The sequence below is a fragment of the Ctenopharyngodon idella genome, chromosome 6 (genome assembly GCF_019924925.1).
Source record: "Ctenopharyngodon idella isolate HZGC_01 chromosome 6, HZGC01, whole genome shotgun sequence".
Lineage (NCBI taxonomy): Eukaryota > Metazoa > Chordata > Actinopteri > Cypriniformes > Xenocyprididae > Ctenopharyngodon > Ctenopharyngodon idella.
This window is the reverse complement of record NC_067225.1, coordinates 11,531,401-11,550,766: the sequence shown is the minus strand read 5'-3', so window position 1 is coordinate 11,550,766 and position 19,366 is coordinate 11,531,401. Positions and strand designations below refer to the sequence as shown.

Here is a 19,366-nt window from a genome sequence, read left to right as displayed (position 1 = left end):
GCCTATAAGTCATAGAATAAATTTACATTTCAGATGAATCTCTTTTACAGGGAATCTGCACTATAAAAAATGCTGGGTTAAAAACAACCCAAGTTGGGTTGAAAATGGACAAACCCAGCGGTTGGGTTAAATGTTTGCCCAATATGCTGGGTAGTTTTATTTAACTCAACTATTGTTTAAAAATGACTGTATTGCTTGCTTAAAATGAACCCAAAGTATTTTGGAAATTAACATTTATTAATATGTTTAATAAATGAACATTTATTAATAAGTTTAATGAATAGGCCTAATAATTAAACAATAAACATTTATTAAATTGCTTATTAATAAATGTTCACCTTTTGATTATTATTGTTGCCTCTAGTAATTCAGTGTCCAATTTTTAATTTCCAACCTATTTTGGGTTCATTTTAAGCCAGACATATAGTCATTTTTAAACAACAGTTGGGTTAAATAAAACTACCGAGGACATTGGGCAAACATTTAACCCAACGGCTGGATTAAAACAACCCAATCGGTTGCATCTTACTCTATAAGCCCAGTTCACCAGTAAAAACCTGCATATGTTTAACCTTTATTGGATGTTCACACCCACGTTATCATAAGACTCAGTCTGAATGTGTCACGGAACTGAAACAACAATTCATTCTTGTGGTTTACAGGGTCGGTACTCTAATCAGACAGCACATGTGTTCAAAGTAAGATAAGTACGCACTACAGCGCCGCCATCCAGTTATGAGGCGACCTGTATGCTTTTTGTGTATAACAACGGACTGCGCAGAATTAGCGCAGCTACGACTTGGACGAGGTCTCGAAAGCGCCGACGTTTTTCCAGTAGGAAGCGTCCAAAGGAAGGAGCAGGCGCAATGATGTTTGAGAGGATACAGACGGGACGGACCTCAGTGCGGGAGAAAAGGGAATGCACCCATCTTTGCGGATAAAACAAGACAGATACCCGAAACGACGATAGTATCTCGCTGAGGTTGGCGTACCTCTTGTGGTTTTGTGGTTTCGCACCAAGACCGCAGAAAGTAGTTCATTGCTTGTAATGTCAGCATGAGCCGAAGTGAACAACAGGAGCGAGCGAGTTGACTGTGCTTGGTGTCCAGCTCGTTTGTGCGAACTGTAGTTTCTCGGCGAGTTTGAGTTTTAATAATTTATCTTTGTTTCGGCGCTGAAACTGTGCAGTGTGTGTGAAGCACACAGCCGGAGGCGACCATGTGGACTCTTCTCGCCTCGGACTGTAGACCCGAGATGGCCTTCTCTTGCCAATTATAGTCCGTAATGACGATGCATGGTGATTTGGTGTGTTTTTATGGTCTATTCGCGAGGATATGGGGCATATGACTGTATCCTGGGGTTTCAGATCCGGACAGCTGCAGCTCTCCCTCCAGCGTCTGGACTTCTGTTGTAATAAACATATACTCAAATATTACATGCACTGATATCAAAGCCGCTGCTAGATGTTAGTTAGTCTCGCTAGTTAGTTTCACTGCCATCGCATCCTATATACCCAGTGTACATTTGGAATCATTTGTAGTTTTGGTCGTTAAGAGCTGACCTCAGACCTGTGTTTGCAGCACATCAGTATCCCTAAATCATCTGCAAACACTCTTTAGATAATTGCATATCGGGTTCCATTGGAAGAGGTCACATTGCAAACATGAATTATCAGCAACACCTGGCGAACTCTGCTGCGATCAGAGCTGAGATCCAGAGGTTCGAGTCCGTCCATCCGAACATCTACTCCATCTACGAGCTGCTGGAGCGGGTGGAGGATCCACTGCTGCAGAATCAGATCCGAGAGCACGTCATTGCCATTGAAGGTAAGGGCAACAAGGGCGTTTGAATCAAATTCAACAGCCAATTTATCGTTTATTAAAGCTGCAGTCCATAACTTTTCTTTGGTTAAAAATGACCCAAAATTAATTTTTGAGCAAGTACATAACCAGCCGGTGTTCAAAACTATCTCCTTACCTTAACCCGATTCACAACGGTAAGCTTGTAATAATGTTTTCTAATTCGAGTGGTACTGGTAGGTTTCCGCGGGAAATTCGAGCATGCAGCCGTTCGTCTTTGCGTCATTACGTCACGTCTGTTTACATAAAGAAGGAGTCTAGTAGGCTATATCGCATATATTTAGCTATATATATTAGGGATGCACCGATATGAAAATTTTGGCCGATAACTGATAATTCTTTTATATTTGAAAGCCGATAACCGATATATTGGCTGATAAATCTAAATCCAAATTTTTATATAATTTTTGAGAGCCTGATTATAAAAAGAAAGTCTCACAATTAAAAGCCATGTCCCAAGCACACGATTATAATGTTCTCATTATAATATAATGTAGCCTATATGGCAGATTTGCGCTGCACATGTTGCACTTAATTGTATTTTCCTTTTTGAAGTGATTTCAATCATATTTTAAGCAATTTTAAACCATAATTAAGGACAGTGCGCATCTGAAGTGTCTCAGCTGAAGGAAATCCATCCATTATTTTTCGGCTTTAATATATCGGCCAAATTTTCTTATCAGGACAAACATTAAAAATTAACATATATCGTCCGATACCGATATGGTGACATAAATTAACAATTTGAGAACAAAGTATAATAATAATAATTTGCACAGTTTGATGTGATATAAGCTAAGCAATCATAAGATTTAATCACCATTGGAGGAGCCGTTGCCGATGCATAAGCCATGTAAAGATGATAATTCCGCAAATAACTGCAAACAGAGATGGCGACAAAAAAGGCAAAACTTACGGACTGCGGCTTTAATTTCATTTATTTGCTTTTGCATGTCAGTGGTGTGTGATACCAAGTTTGGCGGAAACTCTGGTTGACACAGGGAATATGGGATGGGACGACCTGGATTAAAGCATGACGCTTTATGAGATGTGTCCACTCCCAGTGTCATTTAACAGAAATAATTAGGATTATATTACATAATCAATAATGACATTACAAATCAAGCCACTCCAAAAGGTGATTGTTAGTTCTCTCTCTTCTCATGACGAGTACACTTTTTTTTCAATCTCAGAGAAAGTTTTGGACCTTTGGATTCTAGAAATGAGAGGTAGTACATCTTATTTCCAATGTTTTATTGGTTATTGTAAAAAATGCTGGGTTAAAAATAGCCTAAGTTGGGTTGAAAATAGACAAATCCAGCGATTGCGTTGTTTTAAATGTTTGACCAACCTGCTGGGTAGTTTTAATTAACTCAACTGTTTAAAAATGACTGTATTTCTTGCTTAAAATGAACCCAAAATATGTTTGTTTAATAAATGAACATTTATTAATAAGTATAATGAATAATAATTAAACAATAAACGTTTATTAAATTGCTTATTAATAAACGTTCACCTTTTGATTATTATTGTTGCCTCTAGTAATTATGTGTCTGATTTCTAAATTCCAACCTATTTTGGGTTCATTTTAAGCCAGACATATGGTAATTTTTAAACAATAGTTGAGTTAAATAAAACTACCCAGCATGCTGGGCAAACATTTAACCCAACTGCTGGGTTTGTCCATTTTCATTTGAGTTGTTTTTAAACCAGCATTTTTAAATTCTGGTTATATTTGTTCTTTAAACCATTTCCTTGTCTTCAAGACATCTGAGGTTTCAGATTTAGTCATTTTAAGAATAAGGTCCGTACTGTAACAAGGAATTGCTGATGGTTTGTGTCAGATACAGCTTTAATTCTTGCTTCTTGTAGAGGAGTGAAGATAGTGTTTATGGTTTGCATGAAGGTTTTTTTGCTTGGCTGTCACGGCCTGTGAGGTTTAGAATGGCTTGTTTAACTGTTTTAATATAATACTGTATTTAAGAGAGAGCCTAATCATCATGGTTTTACACACAAATGCTATTTCCAATACTGTCAGTTGTACCAGTAGGTTATATAATAGCAAAATGAGAAACTGCATTGTGCTTGAAATGAAACGCAGTGTTCCACTAGATTGCAGTGAATGTTTCGGTAATGAGCGGGTTCTTGGCTCTCTGTGTGGTCAAAGCTGAGTGGATGTATGAATCTTTGACCCCTTTTAATGAAAGTAAAATGGTTCTTGACTTGCTGGGACATGCATATGGATCTGCCTGACATAGACAAACCTGTCACTGCCATAGCACAACCCCTCGACAGACCCCGGCCTGTCTAATTCCTGAAAACCAAGACAGACTACCTTAGAAGTATCTTGGGAATGGAGTGCTTCCTTGCTTAGTGCAATCAATATATGGTGAATCTTGCTATAATTACTTAAAATGCCTTAAATTTAAGGTCAGCATACATGTTATGTTGTGTGTGGTCATGAGTCAAAGTTGGAGATCTAAAAGCAGAACTTGATAGTAGTTGTTATGTTTGTTTTGTTGCCATATAACTGATTGACTTCTGGCATTGCAGCATTGTTTGCTAAGTGCTAACTAACTCCTGTAATTATGTTACTTAGTAGTGAATTTAATTTATGCAAAACATCTGAATACCCCAAAAACAATCTGCAGAATAATCAGCATTTATTGTGATTAAGTGTATACTTTGATGCCACTTTCATCTGACCCTCGAGTTTAACAGATGGCAAATCTGAGCTGAAAATTGATACTTAACACACCCTGTGATCTGAAGTACGTCTGTCTTCAGATATTAGACTGGTGTAGCGTTTTGCATTGGTGTGCGCAGTAGTCTCCTTACTTAATTTTACTCAAGACGCCCACTGACACATCAGGGACGGGTTGGTTTGAGCCTAAGCAGATCGCTCTCTATGCAAGGCATGTTTGTGATCTCAGAGACACGCATCTGGGCGACTCTTTGGCCTCACTGCTTCTTGCATAAAGGGCATGACATTTATAAGAATGAATAGTGTAGCTTGTGCATGGAAAAGAAGATTTATATGAATGTTGGATAAAACGGACCTTCTGAGAATCTTAAATTCAGAAAACTATCATGCACAATAATATACAGGTGGGCCAATGATGTGATGGGTTTTTTGTCCAAAGGCCTTAATAATAACAAAAAACAAAGATATGACATCCAAAGTATGTAAGGTAGTACAACTATATCTCTTTTATTGAATCGAAAAGGTTTTAATTATAGTTTACTACATATAAAGGTATTTTAAAGATTTTGAAGTGTCAAAAGGTCATTCAGTTTAACCGTCCAAAGGGCAATACAGCCATTTTATTTGTGATTAAAATATCTTAAATTGTAATAAATGTACATATTTTTTTATTCTGGCATGATTTTATAACATCATATATCAACATAGTGCAAAATGGTATTAAAATTATGTGTAGAAGTTGTTGTTTTGTTATGAGAAAGAATGTCCAGAAAAATTAATTTCATTGTCATTCGGAGTAACCAATATAGAGGGACCATTTAGGATCAAGTCATGCGGTCAGTATCATGTGACATCATTCAGACACCTGGACCACATGGTTGTGAAGCAAAGTAACTAACTCGTTTTTAACTATTTGAAAAATTCATGTTTTCACTTGATCATACGCATGTCCCTGAAACATCAGGTCATTCGGTACAACCGCTATAAAACATGGAAAATGTTGTAATATTTTAAAAACTTGTACTAAATATAAAATGTCTGATTGTTCTTTTGTTAGCTAGCTAGATATCAGCCTGTTAGCATTGTTTGAAAATATCGCCATTCGGTATAACCAAAAGTGTCATTCGGTAAAACCGAATTTTGGTTTAACTGAATGACTTTTTTTGGTGACAAATTTTGTCCATCTTGTAAAAATTATAAATTAATTATAAAAACCACATAATCTCATTGTTAACACTTAATAAATCTTCAAAATTAATGGAAAGCTTATTTATTCAGCTTTTAGATGATGTATAAATCTTAATTTCAAATAATTTACCCTTATGACTGGTTTTGTGATCCAGGGTCACATTTCTTAATAATTCTCAAGATTCCCCTACTCTTCTTAATTATCATAATTTCTATACTAGGTCTGGTCTATGATGTTTTGAACTTTTGAAAACTTCTACCTAAATTCGTACTTTCTTGGGTACACAGAATTGATAGATAGCCAGTCAGTCATTCATTTTGTCATAAAATGTTGCATTTTACCAATTTGGTCTGTTGTGTCAAGCAGTTTTGAATTTCACCCCTATTATCGCAGCTGTTTTCAGTGATAAATTTGATCGCAAAACGTCAAAAAGGAGGCTGTCTCAGCATCACTTTGGCACAAGTGCTTGGCCCCATAATTGCTGTTTGCAGATATTTTTTTTCCTTGTCTATAAAAGTAGCCAGAAAGTAGGATAAGAAACATTGATTAAGCAGACTCATAGATCTGTTGCTCTCTCAGAAGCTCATTGTGTATCTAGTAAAATTTCTGTCGAAAGCCTCCTCCTAAGGCTGTCCATTTTTGCCATGCAACCTGTCACTCTTGGGATTGTTAGCAAGGAAATGTCTGGCAAATCTAATGGCTGGGGTTATTGTGCTAGGGCAACAGTGCTATGAAACACACCCCCTCCAAATGAGAGGTCGCAGCATCGTGCAGATGACAAAAACACAACCCCTCCCATCCAATCTGTGTGGAGGGCACCATTAGGGAGATGTAGTCACAGACATCCATGTAGTTTGTTAAATGCGTACAGAGGAGCTTGCGTCACCCCGTGGAACGACAGCAACAGGGTTGCACTGTCAAAAGGCTCCATCCTTAAAATTACATCTCACATCCTACTGCTGAGTCATACTCTGCTTTTATGGCCAGTCTGTCTGGCACATTGAAGATTTTGGCCATCTTTTTGGTGTTTCTCAGAGCTGTCAGCATTCTGCTTAAATTGCATTGAGCTCTTGGTGCAGTAGAATGCTATGGCTGCAAGGAGACCATATATCTGTTTATATTTAATTAGGAGGCCCTGAAGCACGGCCGTAGAGACTGAAGCTGGGAGAGAGGAACGGGGCAGCATATGGGGGGGCCATATGCTGAAGAGCGTGCAAAGTCTAGACTGGGTTCAGGGATTAACAAGCTACCAGTACAGTTGATTTAAATGGCACAGTGGGGTTCTGAACACAAACAATAAAGAGGCAGATTAGGGGCAGTAACTGTCTCTTCTAGTTATAAGAGTAGGTAGATTGCTTGACCTTCACTGGTTCCCACACGTCTACACTAATCCAAATACATTTGAAAATAGCGTTTAAGTTTCAAAATGCTCTCCATCCAAACTACTAGCGTTTTCAGGTGTAATCCAAAAGTCTCTCGTCTACACTGAAACGTCAGAAAATACTGTGCAAGTGCAAAACACTGTGCAAGTGAATAGCACATAGCTCGCACATGCCAGTATAACCATAGATATCTATCTAGAATTTGCAAAAATTTTACCCAATAGGTGTACAACAGCTTGTCACTGGGGCAGTACCCTTAAAAAGGACAGCTTTGTACCTCATCTACCCCATAAAAGGTGCATTTTAGTAACTTAATATGTACCCTTAAGGTATTACTAACTTTTACAGGTAAATAAGGTACAAAGTAGGTGTTGAACGACTTGATTTATGTGATTAAAGTCGAGTTGACGTCGACTAGTCAGCGATGACGTCATTAATGAACAAATAAGTCGAGCTGAGACTCAAAAGCGGGTGGCCTTGTGTAAAGCTATGGTTGATGACAGCGCTGCCCACAAGGCTATTGTTCCCACATAGAGACAGAGTGCATTTAGGCCACGCCCACACCGGGGGGGGAAAACAATCCAACCGTCTCCATTGACTTTGTATTGCGTGAGGCTGCCTCCTTGTCATTTCTGACTTATAACAAAAAACAGAACAATGCCTTAAAGCTGCTGTGTGACAAGGTGTACAGAAAACAAGCTAAAAAACCCAGAACTAAGTTTTTATAAGCTACCGAACCGTAAAAGCCAGCCTTTAAGGAGACAAAATGGATACAGGCAATAAGACATGAAGCATCAGCAGGAAGAATGGGTAAATTTTGGGATCCTGACACTCAGTATGCCTCAGTAAGCCTACGTGTGCAGTAAACATTTTGTCACTGTTAAGTCAAATATCCAAATGCCAGTTTTATATATTATATTTCCTGTCGCTGATTACGTTACCCTCCAGTGGGTGTAGTTCTCATAGTAATATGAAATGTTGCGCTCTGTCTCAATCGCCTGTATCCACTTTTTAGTCCTTAAACGCTCATTTTTTGGGTCAACAGCTTGTAAAAACTTCTAGGTTTTTGGTTCTGGGTTTTTTTAGCTTGTTTTCTGTACACCTTGTCACATAGCAGCTTTTAGACATTGTTCTGTTTTTTGTTATAAGTCAGAAATGACAAGGAGGCAGCCTCACGCAATACAAAGTCAATGGAGACGGTTGGATCGTTTCCCCCCCCCCGGTGGGCGTGGTTTTCAGATTATGACGTGTGTCGCTCTTCTCTATAACAGCTTATTTTGATCAGTTCTTTTGTCTTTGAGTCGTCATATTTTTCACAGATTTTTGCTCGTTCTGAATCAGATACAGCTAAAGTAGCACAGTAAAGATTACATTTATATGAATGCATTAGTGAGAGAGTGATTGATTAACCTGCGTGTACGATAAGCTGTTTAAAACCTGCATTCATTTGATCAATATTGAGCATCCAGAAGGTATAATCAAACATATCTTGAGGAGCGCTCTTGGAGTATGCATTATTTGTCATTTTAACTTTTGGAAACGGAGCGTAAAAGTGGACTTCAAAAATTTCTTATCCTGTTGCGCCCTCTATAGGCCATGATCAGCAACTAGTCGATGTCAAGCTTTTTTTTTGTTTTTCTGAGAGTGCTCTGACACAACAGCTCACTTTCCTGCAGTTATTTTATCTTGGGTTCGTAACATTTCTTACAGATTTCTGCTTGTTGTAAATCAGATACAGATAAATTAGCCTAGTACATTTATTTGAATGCATAAATGAGAGCGATTGCGTGTGTGAATTAGTCCTACCATCTTTCTATTAATTGTGAAGCTGTGGGTTGTAAGTAGTTACTTCAAAAGTAGAAAAATATATGCTATAACTATTGAGTTTCTACTTTAGTGATAAATCACAGGACAGCGTTGACAACGAGTTTCTGCGCTCCTCTCTGTGCGCGAGATCTTCATGTGATGTGCAGCTACTGTTTGTATGAGTGTTCGTGTTCCACAATGCATCAACGCAAGTAGCTCAATGTAATAATACACATCTGATGGTCCAAAATCACTTGAATGTCCAAACTGGCAAGCCTTAAAACACATACAATTGACAAACTTTTGTGAGGACGCAAGTGAAAGTGATCTCTCTTCGGGGATCGCGCACCATCTGTGTGTGTTGACTCGGTCTGCGTTTGAGTTCGCCTCCATGTTGCTTCCATGCCACTGACTGGATGAGGTGGAGTCATGTGACTACACACGCGGTAGTATGTTTTTAAGGGGAAAGTATTAACAGGATTAAAAAAACGAAATGGGAAAATTACGTCGGTTAGAGGTTCTGGATTTTGGTTTCGATTAATCGTCCAGCCCTAAGGTACAATATGCGTCACATTAACACACATCATCGTTTTCAAATACCTATGTTTTCACGGTCCACTATGTGAAAATAGCATTTTCAAATTTATCCACTTTGGAGCACAGCACATCTTCAGAAAGCTCTGCTTTCGCAGTACAAAAACACCAAAATGCAGAGAAAAAGATGCATTTTCAAATGGATAAATGTAGAGCTGATTTTTCTAGGTGTTTATTTGCTGTTCTCAACTAAGATGGTACATCTTTTGGGGTTCTGATTCTCTAGCAGTGAGTGGGACAAAACATCAATAGCATGATGGGTCAGTCCCAAGGGCCTTTTTTTCTGTGGAGGTAGTAGAAGGCAGTAGAGGAAGTTGAGCTCTTCTAAGTCACTTTCAAAGGAAAGAGATGAAACGCTGCCACAGGCAAAGCTGTAAAGAGTCTCGAGTCAAGATCATCTCTCTCTCCATCCCTTTCCCTCTCACTCTCTTGGTTTATCATTTTCTTTCTCAGTGTGGGTGGTGAGTGAGCAAAAGTTCTCAGCTGAATAGTGATTTGTTCTTTCCAGTCTAAAGCGAAAACAACACCCTCATCCCTCTCTTACTGCTTTTATCTCTCCACATTGTCATCCTTTCAGCAGACCTGTGCACCCATGCCCTCTGAAAAATGTGCTGTGTGATTCAGAATGGTTGTCTCATTCCTGTTTGAGCCTTGAATCTGTTGCTGCATTCTTCTCAGATAATAGACCAGATGCCAGATAATACGCAAGATCAAGATGTGGGGATTTAAAAGACAAGTATTGTTACATGTAATTAGTAACTCCACTGTCATTTGCTGGATTATCCAGAAATGCATTACTCATAAATGACCAACAATATTATCTGCAGTGACATTCTAGGGCAACGCTCAAGTTTTTCTGTCTATATCCTTGTGAAACTGGAAATGGAAAATATTCACGTCTCTGCAGTTTGAGCAGTAATGGGAAACTCTTTTAGCCCATCCTCCTCATATAGACTAACCTAGTTCTCAGAGGACATTTGACACAAGAGGAAGTGTCAGGTGTTACAGCGTTTCTGATTAAAAGAGTCGGTTGTGTTAGATTGTTTAAAACTGATGTAGTCTGGAGGAAGATCCACCTGTTTGTCCAGTTTTGTGGGGAAATCCATCAGCAGGCCCTCTAGATGGAAGTCACTTGCTTCCTCTTTTGCTTTTAATGCATAATGTGGTTATACTGATCACCACATTTTTGTTCCACCTTGCTGTAGACAAAAGGAAATGTATGTTTATTGTATGTCTATGAATTACATTACTCAATGCACCTCCATAATCCAAATTGAGCCAATGATATATGGCTAATAATTTGTACAAAAAATGCTAGGGCTGCACGATTAATTGAATTTCAATCATGATTTCTGGTTCTCTCGATTAATTAAAAATAAGAAAAATCTGTTTTGTTGCATTGGTAACAAGCCCTTCACACTTTTTCCTGCTTGGGGTTGCCAGATAAATCCCACGAAATGGGGCTTTTCTTTTAAAAGGAAACATTTTCCGACCAGTGTTTTATTTGATCATCTCAATCTGGCAACCATGCACACACTTTCTCTCTACACAGTGGAAAAAGCTGATCTGACAACATCAGCAAACATGTATGTCGGAGTTTAGCGATGTCCAATCTCAGATTCTGCTTAAATGCGGTTACTAAATCTGGGAGTGAAACTTCTCTGTGACGAACTGAAGAAACTCAAACATAATTCTTGACTGTATTGTTTGCAGTCATGGTTTGTGAATAAATGCGGTCAGTGGATTCTCTGTGCTACAATACAGAGGAAAAATTTAACATAATTATTGGGATTATTGGAATTAATATTAGGGATTTCACTTGGTCATGTTTTAGCTTTAGTTCACCAAAAAATGAAAATTATCCCATGAATTACTCGCACTCAAGCCATCCTAGGTGTATATGACTATCTTCTTTCAGATGAACACCATTGGAGATATATTTAAAAATATCCTTAGTCCTCCAAGGTTTATAATGGTAGTGAATGTGGGTCGAGATTTTGAAGCCCACAAAAGCTCATCCATCCATCATAAAAAATAATCCATACGGCTCCAGGGGTTTAATAAAACCTGGAAGCTAGTTGTTCTAGTTTATAAAGTTTTAAATATGGATATTTTTCTTACAAAAACCCATTGCTTTTACTTCAGAAGGCCTTTATTAAACCCCTGGAGCCATATGGGTTACTTTTATGATGGAGGGATGCACTTTTTTGGGCTTCAAAAAACTCGACCCCCATTCACTACCATTATAAAGCTTGGAAGAGCCAAGATATTTTATAATATAACTCTGATTGTGTTTGAAGAAGATTTATACACCTAGGATGGCTTGAGGGTGAGTAAATAATGGGATAATTTTCATTTTTGGGTGAACTATCCCGATACAAGCAGGACCATGAAGCAGTTTGTTGGCTGTGAAGCAGTTATTTAGGCCTGTGTTGCAGAAATTCTTCAGATTCAATTCATAATGTTGGCTGAACTGCACTGTTGTTGGAGATCTAGTTTTCCATTGATATTGGTTAGAGAATCAGAGGCAATGTGAAACCTTGTGTCTCTGAAGATCATCACAGAGGAAATACCAGACCGTCGCATTGAGTCTAATATGGGGACGCTGGTGATGTAATGCCTCTAGAGACACAGGGCTTTGTTGTCATTTTGTCCTCTGCGTGCCTACGCACCCTGCTGATGGGTTGGGTTTTTATCTCTTGTCAGAAGGGCTGTATTCTCTTTGTAATACCACACCATGTGATTTACCTGTTTGATGACCTCACACGCCAACACAATTGCTTAATTCCCCTTTTCTTTATTGGACTGGAATGGTTGTAAATGGCTGTTTTTTTTTTTTTTTCTCCAGATGTCATTCACATGTTGTTTTGACATGACCTCATTTGAGAGTTAATGATTTAGATCTTGTGGTGCAGTGTTTTGTGGGTGAGTGTGTCATCAGGGATGTTGGAACAACTGCAAACAGACACCAATGCAGCCAGGATTCTCTCCTGTGACTGTAGGGGAAGAGCCACATGATATACTACCATTCACATGTTTGAAATCACAATGAACCTTGATGAAACCAGGGTGAAATGGAAGTTGCAGTAGTCTTTTCTTCAATATTGTGACATATCCGAGTGATATGGCTTCTCGAACATGAAAAAAATGTTGGGCGGGACTTGATTTTTGTCCATTGGGAATTGATTAGATGGTTGGATACTAGTTGTGGTTTGCTATTGCTGTGATCTGCTGCAAGTGAGAGGGAAAGTTATTTTGTTTAACCCCTTAGCTTGGCGCTCTTTATTTATTGCCTTTTTTTTCACATCACACATTTTATAATCATCATAAATTAGGTATCATTCGAAAGCTTACGATCTCAAGATTCAGCCTGTGAAAGCTATTTTGAAATCGAATGTTGCCTTACCATGGAAACCATACTTTAATTACTTTTAGCGAGCTCCTCCCCTAGTGGGTGGTGTCAGGTTTCATATTACAATATTTATTTTAGCTACTTTATAGTCAAATCTTTTCTAATATTGACAAAACACATATCGTCGGAAAGTCTCACAGTTCCATATTTGCCAAATGTTTTGTGAAAGAAGAGTGATTTGGTCAGAAATGTATAAATTTGTAACAGAAGAATGCATAAAATGTCGGTGACACCCGCTGGCTGTTTTTGGTACAGCGCCTAAACCAAATCTCATGGGAACTTCAATTTTTGAGATATCAACTTCAAATTTGGAACACAACTTGGTTAGACATATGGCTTTTATTTGATAGCAATTTTAGAGTAAAATATATTTGATAAAATATAAATGTTCAAAATCAAAAATGGGGGTGACTGTTAAGGGGTAAAAGATTACGAGGGCACGTGAATTTAAAAAAAAAAAAAAAAAAAAAAAAAAAAAATAGTGATGTGCACGGATAAATAATTTATAAAAAAAAAAATACTGCAATAATCCATAAAAATAAGAATTGTCAGTTTTGATTTCATGGTGACTTAAATGTAGCTGAGACTTTTACTCAATAAGGGTGCATTATGTTTGATGTATTATCAAAAAGTGCAGTAATGTTACAAATGACTTTCTGCTGTATTCTTCAAATTCATCTCTAATCATCAAATAATTCTCCTCTTTATATAAATATTCAGGTGAAGTTTCATTCTATGCTTTTGATCAATAAAATGCTACATTGGCAAACAGAAACATCAATATCTTTTGAAAACATGAAAAAAGGTTTTATGATTACAAATGTCTGAACGGCAGTGCATTTATTTTATTTTGAAATATAAAAAAGGACAAAACATGAGAGAAATGATTTGTTTCACAGGACACGCAGATGTTTGTTTCTACCAAAATTCCAGTAGTCAAGTACAATTTCACATAACATAATAATATTATATTATATTATATTAATAGCTTCATTCCTATTGTTCCTAATAAGCCCAATAAAACTAAAAACACACAGAACCTCATATAAAAAACAGAACAACTGTACTAGCCAGGGAAAAGAAAGTAACGGACTTTCCTAAGGTTAAATATAGAAAAGATTAAAGAAAGTTTAGAAATTCAGATACTAAAACTGTAATCCATATTTGTCCAGTCTGGTCAGCAGTTTTTTTTTTTTTTTTTTTTTAATAATTATTTAGGCTGATTAATCAAATATTAATCAAAATAAAATGTTTACTTAATCAAATATGAAACATTTACTACATTAAACACTGGTGGATTTATTTATGCGCGTAGCCCATTCTTCTTTGTTTACAAAACATGTCATGAGTGTTTCAGATTTCAGATTAATCTTTGATTTGTTATCAGTGTGTTTTCTCATCATTTAGAGCAGCACATTAGTTGAAAAGGCTCCTCCGCATGACTGGAGGCAGGACTTTGTGTTTCTGTATTTAAAGCCAGTCAGAGCTTGAGCACAGCAGAAGTAGCAGCACCTTCTGGCCCACGTTCTCCTGATATTGCTCATCTCACTGGTCAGGGAGCAGACACCAACCAAAACAATAGTGGTGCTCTGATTCAGATCTCAGGGAGGCAGAAATAGCCTCTTGAGCAGTGGCCTTCCTGCTGCTCACTGTGCTGCTTCCCCCATTAATGTCTCCAGGGGAGTGATGTCACTTCCACTGCACTGATTACTCTGTTGTGGGTCGGGTGGATGTCCTCCAGCTGCAACCTGTCCCGGTGGCTTTGCTGTCAGTCACTTTAGACCAATACATTATTTTTCAGAAGTTTTTATGTTCAATAAGAATTTAAATGTATTGACTAAAAAAATGTCATGTGGTGTAACCATCAAGTAAAAAGTAATACTGTATTTTCCTTGCACCTTGAATACATAAGTGTGTACATCTTAGTTTTTTTTTCTTTAATATTTGTAATAAAATATCAAAATTTGCAAGTGTGGAGTCACACCAAATGACATTTTACCACCTGACCTAATCTTGCCATGGTCATAAAAAGGTCCAAGAAGGTTTTTTTTTTCTGCATGTTTCTGAATATTTTGTGAAATAGTGAAGCAGATTTCTAAATAGTTTAACATATTATAATACATTATTATTATTATAAAAAAATATTATGCCAACCTACTTAATGTTTTTTTTTGTCAGAGTTTTTCCCCTTCATCATGACATGTTCAGGACACCCTGACATTTATGAACATCATTATTAACTTAAATGCTGAAATTGTCTCATTATACAATATATATATATATATATATATATGTTGAATTTTTTTTTTTAAAAATAATAAATTAATGCACTTTGTCATTGACCCTTTAAAGGGTTCGTTCACCCAAAAATGACGTTTCTGTCATTAATTAGTCACCCTCATGATGTTTCAAACCAGTAAGATCTTCGTTCATCTTCAGAACACAAATTAAGATATTTTTGATGAAATCCGAGAGGTATCTGACCTCCCTGTAGACAGCAATGTCATTCCCAATTTCAAGGCCCAGAAAGGTAGTAACATCATTAAAATAGTCCATGTGACTACAGTGGTTCAATCTTAATCTTAGGAAGCAACGAGAATACTTTTTGTGCGCAAAAACAAAAAGAAAATAACTTTTATTCAACAATTTCTTCTCTTCCCTGTCAGTCTCCTGTGCTGTTGACATAGTAAACACAGTGCAGCGCTTCCGGGTTCTATGTCAGAATGGTGGCTCATTATTGGCCAACGCTGTTCATGTGACCACAACATGTGATTCTGACGCAGGAGCTGGCCAACAATGGACCGGCATTCTGACGTAGAACCCGGAAGCACTGACTGTGCTTACAACATCAACTACGTAGGAGACTGACAGAGAAGAGAAGAAATAAAGTAATTGTTTTTATTTTGTTCTTGTGCACAAAAAGTATTCTCGTCGCTTCATAACATTAAGGTTGAACCACTGTAGTCACATGAACTGTTTTAATGATGTCTTTGTTACCTTTCTGGGCCTTGAAATTTGTTATGACATTGTGGTCTATCGGAGGTCAGAAAGCTCTTGGATTTCATCAAAAATATCTTAATTTGTGTTCTAAAGATGAACGAAGGTCTTACGGGTGTGCAACGACATGAGGGTGAGTAATTAATGACAGAAATGTCATTTTTGGGTGAACTAACCATTTAACTGACTGCTGTAGTAGCTTTTCATCTTTGAATGTCTTTAAATACAGTTGAGACTTTCCACAGCCTGTAGTGTAATGAAAGGATAAGCCCCACCTTTGAGGTGAACTGGGAAATTAAATTACTTTGAGTCTGTCTTTTTTCCAGTTTGTAGATTTTTTTTTTTTTCTTTTTTTTCCTCTCTCTTCTTCTTCACTGGAATTCCCCCTTAATCTTTTTTTTTTTTTTTTTTTTTTTTTTTTTTAAATGTCACTTGGCCTTAAAATAATTACCCTTCTCCATCTGTTGTACATTTAAAAATAACTTTCTGGCTTAAAGACACTGTAGAAAAATGATGCTTTGTTTCTTCTGTTGGAATTCCCATAATGGGGTTTTATCTATCTTTTTTCACATATTCGCTGATACAATATTAAAGGAGTCCATGATTATGATTTCACTTTTTTAACTTTAGTTAGTGTGTAATGTTGCTGTTAGATCATAAACAACATCTGTAAAGTTACGACGCTCAAAGTTCAATGCAAAGAGATATTTTCTTTCACAGAAATCGCTTTTTAAGGACTACAACAAATGGCTGGTAGGGACTACAACGAGCTTCTTCCTGGGTTGGTGACATCACAAACCCCAAAATTTACATAAACCCTGCCCCCGTGAACACACAACAAAGGGGGTGAGGCCATGTTAGGCTGCTTTAGAGAAGAGGAAGAGTTGTTGTAGTAGAGTGTTGTTACCATGCCATCATTTTACGCCGGACTGCTTCACAAACGAGGGTCAATTCAACACTGGATTTACACAAAAGATTAACATGACGGCACATGCTAGTGGATGAGTTGAATCAACTCCACAGCAACTACATAAATTTATCCACTAACCATTCAGAAACGTCCAGTTTCATTCTAAAAGTTGTAACTTCTTCCTGAGTCTCTCCATCAGTGTCGACTCCGGTTTGAACAATGTAAGGCTGAACACCGTTCGTCATTTTGGCTGCGTGAGACTCTCCAGCTTTGTTGTTGTTGAGCAACCAAAGCACGAGCTGTTAAAGCTCCGCCCTCTTCTGGAAAGGGGGCCGGGAGCAGCAGCTCATTTACATTTAAAGGGACACACACAAAAACAGCGTGTTTTTGCTCACACCCAAATAGGGGCAAATTTGACAAGCTATAATAAATGATCTGTGGGGTATTTTGAGCTGAAACTTCACAGACACATTCTGGGGACACCAGAGGCTTATATTACATCTTGTGAAAAGGGGCATTATAGGTCCACTTTAAAACAAAATTTTTCTGTCATTTATTTATTCATAACTGCCTAGGGTACATTTGTTTTGTCTGACCATCAGTGTTGTTGGGCATCATTTGTTGGTGCAGCAGTGGCTTGTGGGGAATCCTCAGTCAGAGTAGGGATTACTCCAGTTGTAAACTTGCTACGCCTTCTCAAATTTCAGCAGAACAGTGGAAGCCCAACGCTACCTGGTCTTTTAAAATTAAACATTTGTGTCCGCAATCAGGCCATCTGCAACTGCCCAACCCCCACCTTTGTAAGGAAAACAAACGGATTAGCGGAGCCGACTCACTACATCTAGGGGTTGCCTCCTTACAATGGGTGAAGCTCACTGGCTGAATTGGCATTGAAAGTGGAAGTGTTGCGTCAATAAGAGGCACTGTTCCCATCTGGCCCCTGCTTAGAAAGGAAGAGGAAAATCAATGGCACTTTCCTTCAGGACCGTCCTCTTGTGTTAGGTCACCATCTGCCAGTTCTAGACCCCGCTTTCAGTGTTAGTAGAGTAATTAATGTGTTCTGCTACACCTCGAGAGTGTGTGCTAACACAGTCTGTGAGCGTCGACCCAGATCTGAGTATAGTTTGTGTAGATGAACCGCTTAATATGTCTGACTTCATATTAACATTCCTGCAATCTGTACTTCTGGAACATTCAGTCTGATAAAGGAACTGTTTCAAAACAGTGTTTCCATGGCTCTCTTAGTGATTGCTAGTGTGTTCAATCAATTAAAAATCTACATATGACACATTTAATCATAATTAATTAAATAATTAATCAATGCCCGTGTCATGTATAATGCACAAACCAATTGCGATGTGGTACAACAAGCTCAAATTTCTTTCAAAGTGGAGTGGTAAATTCCTGGTCTTATTCATAAATCGATTGAAAACTACACAGCCACTGTCTGTTTTCATTTCATTGCCATTAATTATTACCATTAATGCGACTTCTTCTGGTGCTGCATGGTTTTGCGGAGTGCTTAGTGAATTCACATCCGATTTTTAAGTGATGCAATTCAATTGTGAAATTATTTATGTACTGCATTCATCCACCCATCCATCCATCTGTACACCCATCCATCATCTATCCGTCCACATATTCATCTATCCATCTGTCCGTCCGTCCGTCCGTCCATCCATCCATCCATCCATCCACACGTACATCCGTCCATCCACCCACCCAGCCACACATTCATCCATCCATCTGTCCACCCATCCATCATCTATCCGTCCACACGTCCATCCATCCATCCACCCAACCACACATCCATCCATCCACACGTACATCAGTCCATCTGCCCACCCTCCGTCCATCCACCCACCCATCGTCTATCCATCCACACGTTCATCCACCCGTCCGTCCATCCACCCACCATCCGTACATCCATCCATCATCCATCCACCCACCCACACATCCATCTATCCATCTGTCCACCCATCCATCATCTATCCATCCATCCATTCGCCCACCCGTCCACTGCCCGTCCACACGTCCATCCACCCAACCACTCATCCACCCACCATCCATCCCGTCCGCCGCCTGTCCACACATCCATCCACCCGTCTGTCCATCCATCCACCCGTCTGTCCATCCATCCACCCGTCTGTCCATCCATCCACCCACCCACACATCATCCATCCACCCACCCACACATCATCCATCCATCCATCCACTCATCCACCCACCCACACATCATCCATCCATCCACCCACCCACACTTCCACCCGTCCATATGTCCATCCATCCATCAGTTCGTTCTTCCACCCACCCACACGTCCATCCGTCTGTCCATCCATCTGTCCATCCATCCATCCATCCATCCACCATTCACCCACCCACACATCATCCATCCACCCACCCACCTGTCCGTACATCCATCCGTCCCTACATCCACGTTTACCCGTCCATCCACAATTCACCCACCTTTCCATCCATCCGTCCGTATGTCCACCCTACCACACGTCAGTCCA

General features: G+C 38.6%; 1 protein-coding gene and 1 long non-coding RNA gene across 3 annotated transcripts in view; one reads left to right on the top strand and one right to left on the bottom strand.

The window, feature by feature from the left end:
• LOC127513925 (uncharacterized) overlaps positions 1 to 19,366 on the bottom strand; it is a 757,994-nt gene that overhangs the window by 309,089 nt on the left and 429,539 nt on the right. The window lies entirely within an intron of this gene.
• agap1 (ArfGAP with GTPase domain, ankyrin repeat and PH domain 1) overlaps positions 738 to 19,366 on the top strand; it is a 200,933-nt gene continuing 182,304 nt past the window's right edge. For both annotated transcript variants that reach the window (XM_051896071.1, XM_051896070.1), the window contains exon 1: positions 738 to 1,826. In XM_051896071.1, coding sequence (XP_051752031.1) covers positions 1,664 to 1,826 — 163 coding nt within the window. In that variant the 5' untranslated portion in view covers positions 738 to 1,663. The remainder of the gene's footprint in view (positions 1,827 to 19,366) is intronic.